This window comes from Myotis davidii, unplaced genomic scaffold, assembly GCF_000327345.1.
Source record: "Myotis davidii unplaced genomic scaffold, ASM32734v1 scaffold499, whole genome shotgun sequence".
NCBI lineage: Eukaryota > Metazoa > Chordata > Mammalia > Chiroptera > Vespertilionidae > Myotis > Myotis davidii.
The window spans coordinates 553,924-577,234 of record NW_006290677.1 but is presented as its reverse complement, the minus strand read 5'-3'; the positions used below and the strand labels follow the sequence as shown (position 1 = coordinate 577,234).

Sequence of the window (23,311 nt, the reverse complement as noted above, 5' to 3'; positions counted from 1 at the left end):
GTTTCAGTGGTTGAGCATCTGCCTATAAACCAGGAGGTCATGGTTCAGTTCCTATTCAGGGTACATGCCCAGGTTGCAGGCTTGATCCCCAGTGTGGGGTGTGCAGGAGACACCTGATTGGCGATTCTCTCATCATTGATGTTTCTATCACTCTCTCCCTCTCTGTGCCTCTCTGAAATCAATAAAAGTATTTCTTTTAAGCCACAAATTTAGGATTGCTACTCAGGGGTGCTGTGTTAAAGGTAAGAAGCTCTCTGTTTTCCCAGCTGATCCCCAAGAACTGACTGAGTATCTCTGCTTACCGTTGGAATAATCAGAGTTCACATTTGGTAAATAAGAGATTAGACTTTGATCAGTTAAGTCTAAAATGTGATGCAGTATCACAAACATTCATAAGCCAGGCACTTTGCTAAACAGATTATAAGAATTTTTCTCATTAAATCCTCACAACAACCTTATGAGGTGAGGACTCTTCTCAAAAAAAATAACCCTTCCAGTCTCCCCCAGTCTTAACTAAACTTTTCTATGATGATAGTCCCTAAATATCTGTAAAGATAAAATTGTGTGCAAAAACCTTATGCTTATAGTCCTTATCATCTATACAGCTAGTAATTTTATAAATTAAATGCCCTATATATTTAGTATTTAGATATTACAGCCACAAAATTCAAAGTCACAAAGTTAATGTGCTCTGTGGAACTTTTTTTGAGTTGTACCCGCTGGATATTAGGTAAAGACTCAGTTTTCTCACCACCGTTCTCTGCGCTATACCCACCGTAAACCATTGCAATGATCCGGACCAGCCCTCACTCCCCACCGTTCACCCAGCCCCGAGCACAAAGCCCTTAGGAGCTGTTGAATAGATAATGATGGACCTCCGTTATCACACTACAGATGCCTTCTTCTCTGTAGCTGAATCCAAGCTTGGTTTTCCTTGCCTGCCTCACTGTGCAAGGCTCAGCTGTAGTCTATTGGCACCGGCTACAGATATCTGCCTGGCAGCAGCACAGCCACTGTCCAGCCCCCGCCAAACTGAATTTGCTATTTTTAATCTGTGGGCTGAGAAACCCAAGAAACCAGCTTTTATTTTTTCCCCTCACTTAATAATAAGCAGGCTCTTCCCTGCCATGGCAGTGCAGACAACTTTGATGGGTAAATTCTGTGACTTCTCTGTCAACTGCAAAATTCTCCTTCAGGGTTTGTAATCCAAACACTTGACGGTGCTGATTAAATGATAAAGAATAATTTTGGAGCACTACATTTCTGTAGAATGATTTATACTGCTCATTTATTGCTTGACAGTTCCTTGAACAGAAATAGACTCTCAGTAGTACCATATGCAACTGAGGGTTCCTTACAGTGCAGACCAGCGCTGCCCCAGCAGTCTTTCCCATCACTCCTCTAACCCCATTCCCAGTCCTATAATCTGTCCACTGCACTGGGGGCGAGGGGCGGGAAGAAGTGGCTTTTTGCCCCCTGTTGAGAAGGCCTATCCTCTACCCTGAATCAAGCTCTGCTATTTCTCCACCTGAAAACTTCCTACTCGTTCTTTAATTTTCAGCTAAAATGGTGCCTCTGAACTTTCTCCAGCTTTCCCAGCGGCCCTTGCTCCCTCTTTGGCGCCCTTACAGCTTGTTTACAAGCTTCCATTGCAGCAGTTGTTACACAGTGTGGTAACGATTTTCTTCAACTGTGAGCTCCTGGCTTTGTGCTCCCAATATTTATTATGGCTACATGGATACAGAGGGGACACACCGGGGATGAAGCCCATCCCATACCATTCAGCAAGGGCCAGCTGGAGGAAGTGAGCTTTGGCAATTCCTCTTCTCAGAGAGGGTGACTTTCTCTAATTTTACCCTTTCTAATTTTCAATTTTTTTTTTACCTGATAGACATTTTCCTAGCCTCACTATAGTTATATTTTATTTTTTATTAAATCTTAATGGTTGAAAGTATTACATATGCCTCCTTTTCCCCCAATTGACCCCTTCTAGCCCACACCCATCCCCCACCCCAGGCCTTCACCACCCTATTAATTTTCAGTTTTTAAATGACACTTTGTCTTTGGAGCCACTGAGTAAAATATTTGGTAAAGACAATAAATGTTAGTGGAATAAAAATAATAATTTATTGAGCAGTTAGCATGGCTAAGCCCTTACCGGCCTGGTTGCTTTTAGCACTACAATAGCCTATGATGGACATATTAGTACCCCATTCCTTTGGAATCTTCCAGTAATGGATATTGTTGTCAAATGTACTATCTTCTAGTACCTAAATGAGGGTTGGGAATGGGTAAAGAGCAGTACATGGTTTATTAGATGCTATTTCCTAGACACTGTGCTAAGTGATTCTAGTGCATTTTCTCACAAGTGGACTGCAGTTGTCACATGGATTCTACAGTGAATTCTATGCCAAAACAAAGTGAAAAATTCCCTCCCATTGAACAAGGACAGTGCAGGAGGGATGGAGAAAAGGTGACATAAATGCACAAGTAAGGGACCAAGGGTGATTGCAAAGTTCCTGGTGGATGCTGGGGTGGGGGATTCTTCCTCAGACACACGAAGCATTTTCTATCGTTTTGTTGTGGTGGTTGTTGTTTTGTTAATCCTCACCCGAGGATATTTTTTCTATTGATTTTTTAGAGTGGAAAGGAGGGGAGAGAGAGAGAGAGAGAGAGAGAGAGAGAGAGAGAGAGAGAGAGAGAGAGGGAGAGAGAGAGAGAAACATTGATGAATTGAACCTGGGATCCTTCAGTCTATGGGCTGAAACTCTATCCACTGAGCCAAACCAGCTAGGTTCATTTTCTATAGCTTTAAAATGACAGTTGAAGTAACAGTGACAGCCTCACTGCAGTGATCCCTGGTGTCTTGTACAGAAACAACAATAAACCTGCTGGGCTGTGACAGGAACATGAACAGGAAAAGTGTATAAATGTGCAGAAGGGAGGGAGGAGAAAAGACAGAGATTATACTTAAAAGGAAGTGTTGGGGGTTTTGAAATTGTTTCCATTTCCTTGAGGTGTGTGGATGTGTTTTCACGGTTTTTATCTCTGCACTCTAAAATCTTACAGGAATTCAAATCCTAGCCAAGTGAAAATCTGCACTTGTATCAGCTACTATTTGAAGTTTAGCAAATAGCGTTTGATTTTTCTCTCCCCTAAAAATGAACCACTGAGACATCCTTGGGCGGCTCACATTCTCTCTAGAACTGTGATCTACTCCTCGTATGGGCTCTGCTTGTCTTTGAAAACACAGCCCACTAGTGTAGAGCATATGAAATGCTCCTTGGAGGAAATGTGTAGATGGAAGGCACAGTGTGGACTAGACCAAAGTGCTCAAGGCAGAAACCACCTCTCCACTCACCTGCCACATGACCGAACTCCCAGTGAGAGTCCTAATTCCTGTGACTCATCCTACGCAAATGAGGCTATTGGCTGAAGGTCCAGCAGTCTCCCTGTAATGGATTTGCCTCCATTTGTAAGTAATCCCTCCTTCCATTCAAGCATGAGGTGAGAATTATTCAATCAGGCACAACTTTAAAAAGAGTACTACTTATTATTGTACTTACTGGTTTGCCCTCAATTACTCCAAATACTGCAGGTGACCTCTTGTGCTCTAGGTATGGAGTTGACATTGGACAGTGGGAGACAAAGCTCAAACTGTCAGGTCACGAAAGTGAATCATCGTCCAAGAGAGTGAGGCTAAGTACCTCTCCTCATAGCTGGGGGCGGGGGGGGGGAGTACAACCAGAGGGAGGCACTGGAAAGGTTTTCATGGCATAAAGGACCCCCAAAGTCATCTCATTTATCTCCCTGGTTGACAGAAGAGAAAGCTGATGCACAGAGAGGGAGAGTAACTTTCCTAAGCTCATATAGACAGGAGTCTCTCCTCTGAGTTTCCATAGCATGTATAGCCTGGATATTTGCCTGTTGTCCTCCACTAGACAGTAAGTCCCAGAAGCAAAGCATGCCTTACCAGGGATAATGATGATGATGTATTACCAGCGGTAGTGATGATGATGCAAATCAAAACCACAATGAGACGTCACCTCAAACCTGTTAGAATGGTTATCAAAAGACAGAAAATGACAAGTGTTGGTGAGGATGTGGGGAAAAGGTAACCCTTGTGCTCTGTTGGTGGGATTGTATATTGGCGCAGCCACTGTGAAAACAGTATGGCAGTGCCTCAGAAAATTAAAAATAGGACTACTTTATGACCCAGCAATCCCACTTCTAGGTATTTATTCAAAGAAAACAAGTCATTGGCTCAAAAAGATATATGTGGCCCATGTTTATGGCAGCACAATTTACAATAGCCAAGATATGAAAACAACCTAAGTATCCATCAATGGATGAATGGATAAAACTAATTATTATGGATATATATAGATATATACTGTGTGTGTGTGTGTGTGTGTGTGTGTGTGTATGGAATGGAATATATGGAACAATGAAACATTATTCAGTCATAAAAAAGGAATGAATCTTACCATTTGCAACAAATGGACCTCGAGGGCAGTATGCTGAGTGAAATAAGTCAGAGAAAGGCAAATACCATGTGACCTCTCTTATACAGCGTGTGGAATGGACAAAATAAACTGACGAACAGTGGAACCAGAAACACTGATACATGGAACTGACTGGCTGGGGCCCAAGGGGATAAGGAAATAAATTCTAGAAAAGGTTACATAATTAACTCCACACAGCCAGTGATCAAACGTATTAGCAAGGAAGACTCTCAGAAAGAAAACACGTGTAGCAGAGAAGCGGTGTGCCTGCCTGGGCCTGTCTGAGCCCAGGCCTGGGCTCTTATCTCTTCCCTGTGCACACTCCTCACTTCACAAATACCTGGGAGTACAGTGATGCTGGCTTCGCCCTGCACCAGCGCCTGCCTTCATTGGAATAAAACCAGATTGTGAAATGAAGTCAGTGGTCCCTCCCTTCCTGCCTGCAATAGGACATAGCACAGGTACCTGCCTGGGACCACTATCTATCAACCAATTCTCTCCTCAGACAACATGCTTAGGCAACTGCTCTCTACTCAGCCCCGGAAAAGTGCAGACAAACAAAAAGGGTGAAATGTGGGCTGTGGAGTCTGAGAACTGAGTTTGAATCTGTTTCTGCCATTTGCCAGCTGGGAAATGATGTTACCTCTCTCAGCCTCAGTTTCCTTATTTGTATATGTATGTTAATATAGACAGAGGTGTCTGAGTGTGTGTGTGTGTGTGTGTGTGTGTGTGTGTGTGTGTGTGTGTGTGTGTGTGTGTGAGAGAGATGGAATTGTGAGGAGGATCCAATGGCATAATTAGTACAGAATATTTAATAAGATGTATATTGACAACAGCACAGAGAAGCAGCTCAATAAATATGAGTTTACGTTCTAATTGGAGAAAAGACGCTGAGTTATCAGAAAATAGTCAAGATTTCTGCCTAACTCCTTTTGCTGGTGGAATAACCTCCCTTTCAGTCCCCTTGTTTCACTTGTATGATGATCTAGCCTTTACTGTTTGTTTGCATTTCACCTCTTGCACCCCTGCACAGCAGCACTGACTCTGCCTTCCTCGCACACTCTGTCACATTGTTCTAGTAAATTAGGAATCTCTCTTTCTGTTACTGAGTTGTGAGGTCCTTTCGAGTTTATTGTAGCTCCAGCTCCCAGCACAGCACTTGGGTCATGCATAAGCTCAGTATATATTTGGTGCATGAATAAATGGACATAACTACCTCGGGTAGAGGGGCCTGGCATAGTTAGAAAAGGCTTCTGTCAGGAGAAGTCCCAGAAGAGGCATGTAGCTCCAGAAGTGCTCGGAGCCCAGGCATGAGGTTGTTCAGTGTTTGAGGGTTCACCTATGAACTTGGAACTCACTGTTCGATTCCCAGTCGGGGCACATGCCTGGATTACAGGCTCGATTCCCAGTAGGGGGCATGCAGGAGGCAGACAATCAATGTTTCTCTCTGAAATCAATTTAAAAAAAAAAGTGTGGTTGTTTTTTTTTTAAGTGCTTGCGGTAGAGGGGCCTGGCATAGTTAGAAAAGGCTTCTGTCAGGAGAAGTCCCAGAAGAGGCATGTAGCTCCAGAAGTGCTCGGAGCCCAGGCGTGAGGTTACTCAGTGTTTGAGGGTTCACCTATGAACTTGGAACTAAACACTTCCTAAAACAGCTCAGCCAGTATGGCTCCTTGAACATCAACCCATGGGTCGACACACATGCCCAGGTTTCAGGCTTAGTCCCCATTAGGGGGCATGTAGGAGGCAGCCGATCAATGATTCTCATCATTGATGTTTCTATCTCTCTCCCTCTCCCTTCCCTGTAAAATATCAATAAAATATATTAAAAATAATAAAATAAAGTGCTTGGAGAGACAGCAGTGGAAACAGGGGAATGTTGAGCATTCTGTTACTTTCCATTGGTGTAAATCCATGTCTGGATTTGAGTGAGTGTCTTTTCCTCGAACAGGTTAATCAGTTTAATCAGTTTATAGCTTCCCTACTGGCCTCATGGGGGTCGCCTCACCTTCAGGGGAGATATGTAGGACCAGCCAGTGAAGACTGGCCTGAGGATTACGAAAAAGGAGAGGGATTACCTTGGGAAAGTTGCAAAAGAACTGACATTGCTGGGAATGAAGAAATGAAATTGAGGAGTGACAGGCTTCCTGCAGATAAGCATATTACTCCATAATAGTGGAAAGCATTTAATCTTCTAGCCCCTAGGGGACCTGTCACAGAAATCTTGTTGTTTGAATTATTTGAAAAGAATAAAGCAATAGAGATCATGTTTCAGAAAAAAAAAAAGTGTAAAATTCCACAGAAAGTAATTTGCCTGGAGAAATGCTTGGCCGGGGTTACTGTGGCTATATGCTGAAAGCAGAGGGGTATGCATACTTTTGAAGTCTTTGCAAGCAATCACAGAAAAGGCAGTGTTGCATAGTGGTTAGGAGCTCAACTCTGGAGGCAACTGCTTGGGTGTGAAACTTGGCTCATGACTAGCTGCTGTGTAAACCCTGAGCAAGTGATTCGAACTCTCTATACCTCAGTTTCTAATGTGTAAAATGTGGACACAGTTTGAATCCACCGAATAGGAGATGATGGTATGTGCAAAGCACTTATGGTTAATCCATGTAAATCATTTTAAAAAGCACCTGCCACATAGGTAAACATTTAACAAATGTTGGTGTTTAAAAAAAATGCCATTATGATTACCAAGTATGTGTTATCCATTTTGCCCCCTGCATTGCTCTAGGCCAGTGGTCGGCAAACTCATTAGTCAACAGAGCCACATATCAACAGTACAACGATTAAAATTTCTTTTGAGAGCCAAATTTTTTAAACTTAAACTATATAGGGAGGTAAATTGTTATTAACTTAATTAGGGTACTCCTAAGGCTTAGGAAGAGCCACACTCAAGGGACCAAAGAGCCCCAGTTTGCCGACCACGGCTCTAGGCCACTATGGGACGTGCAATAGAAAATTGTAAGACAAGAGGCTGGTACAGAGGTAGGCTGAAGATGCAACAAACAAACTAAAACAGCTCACATCAATAAGGCAATGAGGAAATTTTAAATCTCAAACTTGGATAACTGTGAGGGATGAGGTGGGAGAGGACTCGAGTAGTCAAAGAAGCCTAACCTAGTGGATATTCAATTAAGGTTCATTAAAGATCACTAAGATGGGATTTCATTAAGGTTTGGATAGTATCAACTATTTTGTCAAACTCCGGATTTTGGAGGGAAAAAAATCATAGATATAAAAGAACCCTCTCGATTATCAATGCATTTAGAGAGTGCTAGAATAGAAAGGAGGGGCGTTTTTAAAAACCGACCTTGAAAGAGATTTCAGAATTTGAGATGACAGAAATAAAAGAAACCTCAGCGGTCAGCTGGTCTAAGCACCTTGTATTACAGACGGAGAAACAGGCAGATGTGAGGTGCTTGCCCATGTCACACTGGAGCCCCCGCTCTCCATTCTCCTCATCTGATACTTAGCCGCCTGTGGACCTTCGATGACTCTTCTGGCTCCTGAGAGGCATTCCTCTTGCCCGACACCTATAAGCTGGTTGGACTCCTGTCTGTGAGGCCCAGAGCTTTTCCTGCTGGTGTCCCTACTGTGCCAGTTGTATGCTGACAGCCACATCTTGCCCTTAGGCATTGACAAGAACCTGTGAATTGTAGAAAATTACAATTAAAAGGAAAGGCCCGGACAGTGTGGATCAGTGGTTGAGTGTCGACCTATGAACCAGGAGGTCACAGTTCAATTCCCAGTCAGGGCACATGCCCGGGAATTGAATTGTGATCTCCTGAGTCATAGGTTGATGCTTAACCACTGAGCTACACTTGCTGTGCATCTTTTCCTTTCCTTTTATATTTTAAAAAATATATTTTTATTGATTTCAGAGAGGAAGGGAGAAGGAGAGAGACATAGGAACATCAATGATGAGAGAGAATCATTGATTGGCTGCCTACAGCAGGCTCCACATTGGGGATCATGGGAATTTTTTCCCTTTATTTTATTATTTTTTTTCCATCACCATTTATTCCCCATATACCCTCTTCCACCTTCACCCATCCCACCCCCTCATGCAATTTCTAACATGTCCCAATGATGAGCATACCTTGAAAATGAGGAAGGTAGGGAAGATGATTTTTGGACTTTTGCTTTTTTGTTATCATTGCTTTTTTTATTCTATGGGTTGTTGTATAAGCTATAGTATTTTGTGGCTTAATGATGAACTGCTAGACAATTCTAGAATTATGAAGCAATAATTGGAATCACATAGCCTGGCAATTTTCTATAGAGTCTACTTCACAAAATGCTGCACAGAGAAAATGACACATTGTTAGAATGCATTACCAGCACTAATATCAAATACAATATCTATTTGAATGAAGACCAAAGTGCTAAGGGCTCAGCAGAGGGCTTGGCACATAAAAGGACATAGTAGGCATTCCATAAATAAGTATATTAATAAAGGGTCAATGACAAATTATAAATTTGTTTAGTAATTAATAAGGGTGTAACACCCCACCCTGACAGCTCACAGCAGCATGAAGGTACAATAAACTTGAAGAAAACCATTTCAATTTTTTTTCCAGTGGCATCATAAATTTTCAAGTTTGCAAGGCAGGATGGACTGCGGAAGAAACACGTGTCATACAATACTCACTGCAACAGATTCTCTGATACTTTCATTCTCCCAATTTGAGGTCATGTCCATATACCCATGCTGGAATACTTTGAATCTTAACAAATAGATGCGTACTAATTGTAGCCTGCCAAAGCCCTCTCTCCAAAATGATAGCATTCTCCCTCCCCCAATCTCATTAGAAAAATCAGGAGCAAGTTTGACAAAATCTTCAGGCCATTTGGAGAATACAAATGAACAGTAATAGATGATGGGTAAAATCAAAGTCTTCTTTTTCCATTGATTAGAGTAATGCTGGCACAATACCTCTGAGCTACTCAGGAGTGACAGCTTGACAATGACACAATGTTTCTCTGTCTGTGAATATAATGCCCTGAATTTAAATACATCATTCTCATAATTTTTTAAATCTTTATTGTTATTAGAGTATTACAGATGTCCCTTCTTCCCCCACTACACCCCTTCACTCAATTCTTGCCCCACCACCCTACTGTCTGTGTGAATAGGTAAGATCTTTGATTAATCTCTTCCTACTCCCTATCCCCCTTCCCTCTGAGATTCATCAATCTGTTCAATGCTTCCATGCCTCTGATTGTCTTATTCACCAGTTTATTTTGTTCATTAGATTTCTTGTTCATTTATTTTGATTTTGATTCAATTGTTGATAGATATGTATTTGTTGCCATTTATTGTTCATATTTTTATCTGAGAAATCAGCTGACAGTCATATGGGCGCTCCCTTGTAGGTAACTCATTTCTTTTCTCTTGCTCCTTTTAAGATTCTTTCTTTGTCTTTAACCCTTGGCATTTTAATTATGTGTCTGGGTATGAGCTCTTTGTGTTCCTCTGGTTTGGGACTCTGTGCTTCCTGGACTTGTAAGTCTATTTCTTTCACCAGATAGGGGAAGATAGTGTCTCCTTACACTATCTTTATATTTTTTTTAATTCTTTTTTCTTTTTGCTCTTGATGGGGTGTGTTTTGTTTGTTTGTTTTTGCTTCCTCATATTCCAAATCATTTATTTGATTCTCAGAATCCTCAACTCTTCTGTTGAATGCCTGTAAATTGTTCTTTATTTCAGTAGTGTATGCTTAATTTCTGACAGGTCCTTTTCATGCCTTTGACATTCTCACTAAGATCCTTGAAAGTATCACTAAGTCCCTTAAGTAACTTTATAAGCAGATTTTGAACTCTGTATCCAGTAGTTTGCTTGGTTCCATTTCTTTCATTTGTGACATGTCTATTTGTCTCCGCATTTTGGCTGTTTCCTTGTGTTTGTTTCTATGTATTAGATAGAGCTGTTATGTCTCTTGGAATTGTGTAGTATGTGTCCTGTAGGGCTCAGTGGCTCAGCCTCCCCAGTCACCTGAGCTGGGCACTGTAGGTGGGCCCCTGTGTGTGCTCTGTGCACAGTCTTGTAGTTGAGTCTTGAATGCTGTTGGCCTCTCTGGCAGGAATTAACCTCCAGGCCAATTGGCTGTGAGGACCAGCTGCGACTATAGTGGGAGACCTGCTGTGCAGGAGGTGAGGCCCAGCTGCGAAGCAAGGCAGGTTGGGGCTAGTGCTAGGTCTCAGGCCTTTTATTGATAGGTTTGGAGCACGAGGTACCAGCTTCAGCTTGTTTGAGAGGTTTTAGTAAAGTCTGAAGCCTGGGCCATTCATATGGAAAAGCTGCTACAAACAGCTTGGGAGGAACTGCAAAGTGGATGGGTTGGGGTCTCAAGGAATCACCAGGGTGGAGCAAACAGTATGGGCCACACTGATATGGCTGCCAGTCAGCCCTGGGGCAGGGCAGGTCCCAGCACAGGAACAATGACCCTTGCAAGCATCCCAGTTTGGGAGAAAGCCACCCCTGAGTTCCTGTCTCGATGATGCCAGACAGTCCAGTTCCTCCACATATGTGTTTGGGTCTCCCAGAGCTGCGTCAGGTGCTGGAGCTCAGAGGAATGGAGTCCAAGTAAGTTCATGTCCAGCCCTTTAAACGAAACACCTTAGTCTCTGGCAGCCTCAGTGTCCCTTAGCAACAATCCCCGCTGGTTTTTATAGCCAGTAGTTGTGGAGACTCCTCTTCCCAGCTCTAGAACCCTGGGCTGGGGGGCTGGCGGGGGGCTTGGACCCCTAGCTCCTCTTAGGTAGTCTCCACAGAGACATCTCTCTCCCAATTCAAAAAAACAGCACACGTGGATGCTGGGCCAGCCCATTACAGGCCTCCATCCCTCCTAACAGTCTCAGTGTTAGGACTCAGTGTTTCTAGGACTTCCATTCAGCCAGCTTTCAGGCAGTTCTGAATGACAGTTGTTCTGTATTTTAGTTGTAATTTTGATGTGGCTGTGGGAGGCAGCAAGTACAGGTGGTTACCTAACGCACCATCTTGGTTCTCCCCCTCGTAAATTTTTAAATGTCTTATACCTTCAGTTTTCATATAAAGGTTATGTAAGATTATGCTTGTGTGACAAATAATCTCTCTTGGAAAAGACTTCAAGCAGAGAATTTGATAGTGAAAAACCAGAACTTAGTCTTCCAGCTGTAGGATGTATTTTGATTAACCTGATTAAATAAATCTTGCTCTTGGCTAACAGACTTCATCAGGGGTGGGGAACCTTTTCTGCCAAGAGCTATTTAAATATTTATAACATCATTCTTGGGCCATACAGAATTACCAACTTAAAAATTAGCCTGCTATATTTCATCAAACATTTAATTAACTCACACCTACTGCCTTGGCAGGGCCAAACCAAATGACTTCAAGGGCCTTAGACAGCCCGCAGGCTGGACGTTCCCCACTGCTGCTTTAAATAATGCTTTTCTCATAGAAGTCTTACATTCTATGCAGTAATTAGGAAAGTGTAGGGGATGTCAGAAGGGGAAAAAAAGCAGTCAGGACACATCCTGGAGACCAATTATAAATTAAGAATAAATGGCTGTTGGTGGAAATATCAATTAGTACAGATCATTTTGAAAACAATTTGGCAATGTATCAAAATTTTTTAACTATCCACAATTCTTAACTCTAATTCAAATTCTACAAATCTATCCTAAGGAATGTATTTGAAATGCAAAACAATGTTATAATCATTAAAACATAGAGTAATTAAAAATGGAGAACTACAGAAGTGTACAGCATATAGGAATATTTAAGTTAACTGTGGTAAATCCACTTGAGTAAGTTGTTCTATTTATAAGATATATTGGTTTGTAATCTTGTGGTGTATTTATTAGTTTTGGTATCTGGTAATGGTGGCCTCATAGAATAAGTTAGGAAATCTTCCCTTTTCTATGTTTCAGATGAGTTTGTAAAGAATTTGTATTCTTTTTTAAATGTTTAGTAAAGTCACCTGGGCTTCTCTTTGTGAATAATTATTTAAATTACTAATTTAATCTCTTTATTTGTTATAGGTCTACCCAGAGTTCTATTTCTTCTTGAGTCAGTTTTGGTAGTTTGTATCTTTTTCTAGGAACTTATCCATTTCATCTAAAATATCTAATTTATTGATATTCAATAAATTATAAGGTTCATAGTATCCCCTTATAATTCTTTTGTTTCTATAAAATCAGTAAAAATATCTCCTCTTTTATCCCTAATATTGTAACAACTTTCCTTTTTTTCTCTTAATCTAGCTAATTGTTTACCAATTTTAATAATCTTTGCAAAGAACCAACTTTTGGTTTTGTTGATTTTTCTGTTTTTCTCTTCTCCAGTTTATTAATTTCTGATCTAATCTTTATTATTGTCTTTTACTGCTTGCTTTAGTTTTAGTTCGGTCTGCTTTTCCCAGTGTCTTCAGGTAGAAGGTTAGATTATTGATTTGACATCTTTTTTTATATAGGCATTTTACACCTATAAATTTCCCTCTAACTACTGCCTTAGCTGTTTCCCATAAATTTTGGTATCTTTTGTCTTTATTCTCATTCATCTAAAAATATTTACTATTTCCCTTACAATTTCTTTTTTGATCCTTTGGTTAATTTTGAAAGTGGTATTTTGTTATGTTTTTAATTTTCACATATTTGGGGATTTTCCAAAATAGTGTTTATTAATAATTGTTCATTTCATTTCATTGTTATGCATTTGTTAAAGCTGATGCTTCCAAAGACTCTCTTATGATGTGGGAAAATACTCTGTTACCATTAAAATAATTGACTCCTTTTTATTAAGCTTTACTAAGTGACAGGCACTATGATACCAGCTTTTAATACATTATCACATTTAAATACAACTTAGGCTCAGAGATTAAACAACATTCTTAAGGTTATACAGCTCAATTCCAAAGCCCTTTCCCATGATACTTTGCTACATGTTTTAATAGTAAATAAAAACAACTCAGAATTTTAAATTCCTTAAATTATATAATACAACAAGGTTTAAACAATAAATTTTTTTAAACACAAAAAATAATATTACTGAAGGTCATTTGTTTCTCAATAATTTCTTCTATTTCTTACAAATTTTCTCTAAAAAAGGCATGCTTCATTTGTTAGTAGAAAAAACACTTTTTCTCTAAAAATATAGGGAAAGTATTTTTAACAAACTAATCTTTTTTTGTTGTTGTTAATCCTCACCCACAGGTATTTTTCCATTGATTTTTAGGGAGAGTGGAAGAGAGAGGGAAAGACAGAGAGAAATATCAATGTGAGAGAAACACATCAATTGGTTGCCTCCTACACAAGCCCTGACCAGGGCCCAGGGCAGGGGAGAAGCCTGAAACCAAGATACGTGCCCTTGACTGGAATCGAACCTGGACCGTTGGTCCGCAGGCCAACGCTCTGTCCACTGAGCCAAACTGGCTAGGGCCCAAACGAATCTTTTTAGTTAAGAAGTAAACATTAGTTAGAGGAGGAAAGAGTTAGAAAAGGAAAATTAAATGGTAGATTTCTTCAAAGTTATGAATACCATTAAAATCTTTTCATTTTTTCTATTCAGATAGGGACCAGAGAGCTGCAAATGTGATATGTACTGTGCAAACATACATACAGCAAATAGCTGAGTGCAACATTTTTATTACTAATAATAAATGGCAACTAAATCAGATCAGTGAGCATAGAATTATGAGATAAAATTCCTAAGAAAAACAATTTCTGAAAGATAAAAACTACGGAGAAATGCAATTTAAAAATATTACTCATTTGGCTACGGTTCTTATTCTTCCATTATTCCTCCCCATTTTCTACGGGTGTTTGTTATTCCTCCTAACCCTCCTTCCTTTCTCTCTTTTTTCCCCCCCAAGTTTCTCCCAATATTTCCAACGGAATTCATCAGTCCTCGCTTTGGTTCATACATTTATTTGGTGAATAATTATTGAGTATCTACCATGCTCTGATCTTGACGATACAGAAATGAAAGTGATGTGGTACCTGCTCTGAGATCAACATTTGGTGGGAAAGAAATATGTAAAAATGAGTGTTACTCACTGTGACAGCCTTACGTAGAACACCAGAGCAGAACCTTAAAGATGCCTCAGTGTCCACAAGATGGACAAAGGGGAAAAGGTTTCTATAACCACCACCCCCCAAGTAGAGATATAGTAGATATACATTTAGGAGAATACTGGAAGCTAGAAATATATTTAGGCTTAACTTTATAAGAAATTGCTAAACTATTTTTTCAAACTGGCCATTTTGCATTCCCACCAAGAGTTTATATAAGAGTTGCAATTGCTTCACATCCTTACCAACACCTGATATTGTCAGTCTTTTTCATTTTATCCACTCCAGTAGATATGAAGTGGTATCATGCATTGGATTTAATTTGCACTTCTCTGATGTTTTTATGTTTATTGGCCATATACATGTCATATGTTGTATTTAAGTTTTTTGCCCATTTTTATTGGATGTCTCTTTTTGTTCAATTATAAGGGTTTTTAAATACTCTGAATAAAAATCTTTTGTCACTTATATGTATTGTAAATATTGTTTCTCATTTGTGACTTGCCTTTTCATTTTCTTAATGACCTTTTTGAAAAGCAAAAGTTTTCTATTTTAATTAAATCCAATTTACCACTTTTTAAACTTATTATCTGTGCTTTTATGCTCTATCCAAGTAATCTTTGCCGACCTCAGATTATAAATATAGTCTTATGTTTTCTTCTAGAAATTTTATAGTTTGAGCTTTTATACTTAGGTCTGCAGTCTATCTCTAGATAATTTTAGTGTGTGGGCTATGAATCACAGTTCATTATTATGAAAACATTCAAACATGTAAAAATATAGAAAGAATAGAATTCTGAACTTCTTGTACCTGTTACTCAAATTTAACAATTACCTTGTTTTGTCATTCTGTGTAAGAATATATATATGGTGTCCAAAAAATGTATACACACACTTTAAATAATTATAAAGGCAGTGTTTATTAAAAATACATTTTATTTTCAAAATTGAACTATCAACTGTTAAAGTGTGTATACATTTTCGGAGGACATCCTATATATGAGGGGAGATATATATACATCCTAATTTATTATGAAAGAAAGTTTTAGAAATTATGAATTTTTTGTTCTGATCCAGAATTCAGTCAAGAACCACACATTGCATTCCCTTTTTCCCCTATGTCCTTAACCTCCTTTAATCTATAATGATTCTTTAGCTTTTTATATTTCTCATGACATAGTGATATTTTAAGAGTGGTCTCTTAATATTAATTTGCCTGATTATTTCTTCATGGTTAGCTGCAAGTAATGCAGTTTTGGTAGGAATACTACGTAAGTAATATTATTTCTCAGTACTTCCCATCAGGAGGCATATGGTGTGAAGTTTTCCCACTGTTTGGTGATGCTATATTGGATCTCTTGGTTAAGGTAGAAGAAAACTGAAAACTACCCAGAGTTAGAAAGTTTTCTGGATGGGAAGGATTAAAGTATGTCAAGTCACTCACATGTCTTAAGAACATGGGATTTGAGTGGGAAAAGTAGCAATTTGAAGTTTTTGGTGTTGTTTCCTTTTGTTATTTGTGAGTGTGCATTTTATCTTAAGCCAGTTTCCGAATGCCATTACATCTTGGGGTCAGGCTGGGCAGTTTTATGCCATTTGACCTAACAATTTAGAAATTTCTTCTTGAGTGACAGTGATGTAATATGCTGACTCCTGGTACAGGTGTTCTAATGTCTGTCACAACATGAAAGGTATTCATTTCACAGAGACACAACAGAATCAGATAAACAAGGCATGTGTATCGGATTGATTGCAAGGGTTGGGAGAGAGGGGTTCCTCTCATTCAGTTAAAGATAAAAAAATATTTAGACCAAATAAAATTGAAAACATGCTGTGATTGTTTCCTCTCATCACGTGGTGTAGAGTTTGGCAGAGGGGTTCCATGTTGTTTTGGGATTCTTTTAATGGCTTTATTGAGACATAATTCACACAGTATACAATTTACCCACCTAAAGTGCACAATGCATTATTTTTAGTATATTCGTAGGGTTATGCACTTATCATTACAATCTAATTTTAAAACATTCTATCTCCCCTAAAGTAAACACCCTACCCATTACTTGTCACTTCCCACTCCCATAATTCCCTACCTTCAATCCTGTTCATAGCCTGTTACATTGAAATGCTTTTTTTATTTTTTTACATTATTATAAGAATAAGTACAAAGGATAGAGCCCTGAAAAACATAAATGTGTATTCAAAAATTGTAGCAGGGTAAACCACAAAGATATTATTGAAGCAATAGCATCTGATGGATTTTTTAAAAAGCATTGCCAAGCAAGGAAGCTGTGGGAATAATGACAGATTATGTTATCACTTAAGAAAGACAAAAGCTTTTTAAGTATAAAGACAAATGACTTTAAATATAAACTTGAAACAGGCTCTGGTTACAGAACCTCATTTTTCTCATAAGAACAACAAATATTGGCAAATTCAGATCCTGACTTCACTGCTCACCAACTGTGTGACTCTGGACAAGTAACAGAAGATTTGTAAACTTCAGTTTCTTCTTTTGTAATATGAGAATAATGATAGTGCCAACCTCGTAAAGTTAGTGTGGAGGTTAGCACATGTAGAGCTTTGCAACCAACCCTGGCACATAACTGTTGCTCAATAAACACTAGCTGTTGCTTTATTACTTTTGTTCATAAGAACTCAAAAATTCCGCTCAAATTCCAAAATGGAATTCTTAGATATGCCAACTTGCCACATGTGATTGGTATTTTTAAAATCTCTATTGAGAAAAGTTTCCTGCCATGAAAGCAATGGATGGGGATTTAAGATACTGTAATGTAGAGAGAAAAAAATTTACCTTGATCAGGTATGATTGATAGTGCTGTAAACCAGCCTTCAGTTGCTTTAGAGCCATGTGTTCTGTAACTAGTAAAAGTGCTAATTTATTATTCTCACCTAACACTGGTATAACAGATTTTCCTTTTCTAAATTTAAAGAAAATCTAACAGCAACAAAAATCTTATATAATGGCATTAAACATGTCTAATAAAAAATAGTGGTAGAACATCATAAACCACATATAACCTCTTACAGTTGAAATGTTGAAATAAGTAAGACCTTAAATGTGTGACGTTTAAACCTGTGTGAACTGAAGTTGTGATTTGATTTTGTGTCCATAAATGTAACCTCCAATGATTCCATTACTTTTCTTTAACTCCAACACAAAATGGCTTTGGGTGATAAGACTATGCTAGATGATTTTCTTTTTGAGGAATTGTTATGTATTTTCTGTTCTTTTACAAGTGTGGTGCTAAATATTATGTCCCAATCAGATGACTATGATGCACAACATTTTGATACTTGGGAAATGTTAACACATTACAGCCCCTGCTTTGAAAAGATAAAAGAATTAATCACAGGCGACACATGTTCATTTTCCTTTGACCCCGTGAGACAATTTAAATGATGTGGTTTGCACGTGGCCCCATATTGTCTCTCAAGGCTTCCTTCATTGTCCATCTGTGTCTACATTTTAACCCCAGGCTTTACTCATCTTGGCATTGTTTTGTATTTGCATGAAAATTTGTAAAAATTTTTTTTTGCATGACAAGTCATCCATACTGTTGAAGTTAAATGTCTAACATATCTTGCAATGTCACATGTCATTAATTCTTACATGATTTTTTTTCTTTTATTTTCAGTCACTGAAGTTTAAATATGCTTGAAATGTAAAAGTGGCATGAAACTGGAGTGATGCAAGAATATTTAATGTTGCTTTAAGAACTTACCATTTTTTAGTTGGAAAAAATGGGGTGGGGGGAGGCTAGTTCCCATCCTTGTCTTTGGACACCAATTCTCAATTACAAATTATGATAAAACCATATTGAACCTAAGTGCTGTCGACAGAGTAATAAATTCTGAAGTGATACTTCTTTTTGTCCCCTGAGAATGTTTCTGGTTCTAGAATATTAAGTATAAAATATGTCCCTTTATTTCAGAAATTACTAAATATCTGATTTAATGTTTTTCTTCAAGCCTTCTTAGTGATACATAAAATTAAGCTCTCCCAACTTTGGTGAAATTTTCTAGTAACTGAACAAGTAATGAATGGCTCACTAACTGACAGCACCAACATTTTAGTACTTTCACGTTTCCTAAATGAACATGACGACCAAAACGGATGTTGATGTAGAAGTGCATGAATATACAAGTAAAATAAGTTATTTACACCATTTTCTCAGGCTTCAAATCTGTAAAGACCCATAATTGATTCATACCAGTGGACCCAAATACATGCATATAAACAAGTGCTTTTCTTCCAAGCAGTCGCCTTGCTGGCTCTACCAGCTGCCATTGCGAAGACTGATTTAGAATACTCCTTGTTGAATTACCCTGGGAGTCTATTACATTCCCTGCAATACCTAAATGGTAATATGTCTTGTTCCTTGGAGAGTGACCCTGAGAGCCAAATCAGTCAAGTAAGGATGGCAGTCAAGCTGGCAAAACATTTTTTTAATGATAAGTGAACTTACTAAGCCTTGTGTGGTTATAAAATGACTGTGAGCACATTTCCCAAAGAAGAGCCCAGAAAGCATTTTCCATAATAGCAACGATTGGAATAAATGAAAAATCTTCAAGGAGTCTTCTAGGCAAGCGTCTGATAGTCACTTGAATAAAAAAGTTCTAGTACAGGTATACATTATTATTTTTAATCCAGCCTCATTGAAGCTATTGGAGTGGTTTACATTTTTAAGGACAGTCAGTCTTTCTTCAATGATATTTTATCATATCAGAATATAGATAAGTAGCTGTGATAGCTCCCTTGCTTGCATGAATATCGAGTTGATACCTATTTAGCAACAATTTTAACAGCTTTTGGTTGACTGAGTCACCAGCTAGCTCTGTGATATTGGCAAGAGACTCCACCTCTCTGTGCCTCTGGCCCCCTGTCTACAAATGAAGGCTTGGGCTAATTATCTTTAAAATCACTTATGAATGAAAATGTTGTAGTTATTTATCTGTGCGTGAAGCAGCTATAATTATCATGTCATAAGTCTATATACTTTTCTGTGTGATTTTAATTAAATCTAAGTTAAAGTAATTCAAAAAGACAAGTTATTTAAAAAGACACCTAGATATCTATGTGTCTAGTATCCTAATAAAATCTTTTCTACCCGATGATAATAATGATAAAGATAACATTTGATTAGCACTTTACATTTCCACTGCCTTACATGAGTCTCACAACTTAAGAGCTTCTCTCATTATCCGCATTATGTTGATGAAGAAGATACTGATGTTCAGAGAGATTCAGTCTAAGGTCATGGATTGGCAAGTCATAGAGCTGGACAGAGACAGAGCTTCCAATTCAATACTCTATTATCATTCAGCTACAACCAGTTTTTTCATTAGGATACAACTTTTCCAAGGTGTCATCACTCAGAATTTACACTCCTTGAAAGTGAAATCTGCCTCTAGGGACCCGCTGGCACCTCCTTCGACTATCCCCTTGCGTCACTACAGCTCTCTCTGCTTTTACAAACTAGTTGTTTTGTCAGCATGAGTGTGACAACAATTAGACGTCCCCTGTTTTTGCCCCATGCCTTTTCTCCTTCACAGTCATTCAATGACAAGCGTAAAAAGAGCTTCATCTTTTCACGAAAATTCCCATTCTACAAGAACAAGGAGCAGAGTGAGCAGGAAACCAGTGATCCTGAACGTAAGTAGATTCTCAAAGAGAATGTCACCTGCAACACAAGAGAAAAAAAAAAATCCTTCACCGGCAACACGCATGATGTAGGCTCTCCCACGCCACATGCCCAGGCAAACAAACACGGCAGGCAGGCAGGCAGGTCAGGGCTTACTGCTGTGACCAGTGTTTGGCTGCAGTCTGGATCCTTCCCTTCGAGTGGCTCTTCTTTGCAGGATGCACTGGAGAGGGGCTTGAGGATGCTGGGACTTGGCTTCCATAGAGCATTTATCTGTGACCAGGACTGGGTCTGGTTTGCCTTTTCTCTCATGCAACTCTCTAGGGCTTGAGATGAATTCTATTCTGGACAGAAGTATTATATTCCATTGCCACTTGCATTTTTTGGAATGCTAGCTAATTGGAAGTGATTAAATTCCCTATATTGATAACGAGCATTTGTTCACTCTTTCACTGCCAATGACTACTAACTCCTGCTGAGCAGTGAGCTTGTATTGGTGGATATGAAATCTAAGAATTGGTCATGAAAGGTGGAGTGAATCATTGCTCTAAGTGGTATATTTTCGTGGCAATGTCGGCAATGGGCAAAAATGTCATCCGCTGAATCTTTCTCTTTTTTGTAACAATCATCTGCTCAAACCTTTTGAGTTATTTTACAAATTCTAGAGTCTCAGCCCAGGGAGTTTGGGGCGAAAGCTGTTTCAAAATAAGAGAGATTGGGATCCAGATTGCTTAGGCAACGCGGTCTGTCATGGTAGTATCCATTTCAACTCCACTGACTTCTTCCTTCCTCTTCCGCGGCTGTTCTTCCTCTCTCATTGCTCTCTCTGGGGACTTCCATGCAGGACATCCCCGGATTAGGTGACGACGGTTATGGAACAAAGACTCTGAGTAAGTTCCCAGGAATGGTCACTGTAACTTTCCTTTTCTTTTCCCTTCCTTTTGAGTTTGGCTTTTGTTCCTTTACTTGAGGGCCTTCTACTCCTAGCATGCACAAGATACGAGTTTTATTTGTTACGTAGCTGTGAATGCTCCTACAAAGTAATTTTCAACCGTTTTGCTCTGCATGTCAGCATTTAAAAGCCAAGTGTGTCGTCAGGCACTGTAACTTCTGTTGCGATTCACACCTTCCCTTTCTGACCGTGTGATATGGCCAACATGGTCCTGCTGCCAACGATGGCATCCCTTGCTCTGCAGCCTAATTTCTGCCAGAGAGCAAGGAGCCATGTTGAGGGAAAGGGCAAGCTAAATGTTCTAGAACAGGAAGGCGGAAATGTACTTTATGTCCTTTCTTCTGCCTTTTCACCCAGACCTTGCCAAATTTGATAATTGGCTTGTACTTGGCTATTAGTAAAGGAGCTATTTTATAGTCAAAAGGAACATGCATTCTCAAAGTGTAAATATTAAGCTATTTGATCTTCCATGACTAATTCTTTGTTATTAACGTTGATTGCTTTTTTTCCCTGACTTTCAGTGGTCCTGCTTGAAATGTTTGTATGATAAAAGTTTTAGACATGTGTTAATATGTTATTCTATTAGTGATGTATTAGCTTAGCTGTGTTACATAAGAGGTCTTCATTTTATAGTGGAAAAGTAAATATATTAAACCTTTAAATCATTTAGTTATTAATGCCTTTATCTGTGTCTCATTGCACTGAGCAATAACAAATAATCTTGTATATTAATACACTATGCTATGATTTTTCTTTCTTTAGTACTAACTTCATTGTGTAGGCACCAGTGAAATAAGAACAGAGTTTTGTGTCTTTTGCAACTGTATCACATGTTCAATTTGTGTTTGTTTTGTTTTAATTTAATAGCTATAAGCAATATTTTTAGAAGCTGATCATTTCATTTGTATAAAACAAAATAACATTGAGCTGAACTTTGTTTTCAAGAGCTGTTTATATAACCCTGCCTAATGATACCCTTCATCCTTCAAATTGTTACTTTGGAGTTTTTTTGTTTTTAGTTACATATACAGAAAACAAAATCTGATCAAGAATAAACTACTGATCTCCTTAAAGATGAAAACTTTATCTTTGAGTCTCTATAGGGAACAGGTCATGAAATTTTTCTTGAATTAACAGCTGCAATTCAAATATTAATTTTAACATTATCTGGATAGCATCAAGTACCACCAGAGAGAGTTTCTAAATTTTCCATTGGGGGGGTGGGGGGGAACATTTCAATGCATTGCTAATAAATGAACATCACTAATAAGTAGTTGCTATAGTGTCAAAAATATGAGTGATGCCCTTTTAAATCTAGAAAGTGCAAATGTTTTCTTACTCTAAAAAACTGAACAGATTTCAGTAGCATCATTCACCAATTAATGCTTTTGTTAGCCATAATTTGGACTTTTGCTGGAACACATTTTTAATTTCCTTTTACCTACAAAAATTCTGTTATACAATGTCTTGATGCAGAGATTGTTAAATAAAACACTGCATGGTCCTAAATTTCTCCATAGATAGTGTAGCTTCACTCTGAGTTACTTAAGAAGTAAAAGTCAGAAGCAAACAAACAAAAAGAATGAAATAGGCAGGAGATAAGTGAGCTTGGTTAAAAAACAAACCCTTTTTCCCAAGTCAAAGTACTTAAAATAATCGTGTGCATTCAGATAAACCATTGTTGGGTATATGCCCTGGCTTTTTTCAGTAATAGAAACTGATTCATCCACACTGCTTTCCCTAGTGCGCTACCTAAATTAGCGATGCAGTACTGGTCATACATCAATTCAAAGAGAAATGATTCACGTGACTTTAACACATACTTTGATTTTTATTCGATTCATGCGCAAACTAACCCATCCTGGGTGCGCTAAATAACTCAATCATAGGAATCATTTCACAGTGTTTATATATGTACTAGGGGGCCGGTGCACGAAATTCGTGCACTGGGTGTGTGGGGGGGGGGAGTGTCCCTCAGCCCAGCCTGTCCCCTCTCACATATGGGAGCCCTTCAGGCATTGACCCCCATCACCCTCCAATCGCAGGATCGGCCCCTTGCCCAGGCCCCTGGGCAGAGGTGTCAGGCCTGGGCAGGGGACCCTCTTTTCCCCCCATCACTGGTTCTGCCCCCAGCCCTC

At 38.9% G+C, this 23,311-nt stretch overlaps 1 protein-coding gene across 1 annotated transcript in view; it reads left to right on the top strand.

Moving 5' to 3' along the window:
* Positions 1-23,311, top strand: part of DLG2 (discs large homolog 2) — a 1,585,094-nt gene that overhangs the window by 1,536,198 nt on the left and 25,585 nt on the right. The window contains exon 18 of the mRNA XM_006763751.2: positions 20,133-20,232. Within this exon, the coding sequence (XP_006763814.1) occupies positions 20,133-20,232 (100 nt within the window). The remainder of the gene's footprint in view (positions 1-20,132; positions 20,233-23,311) is intronic.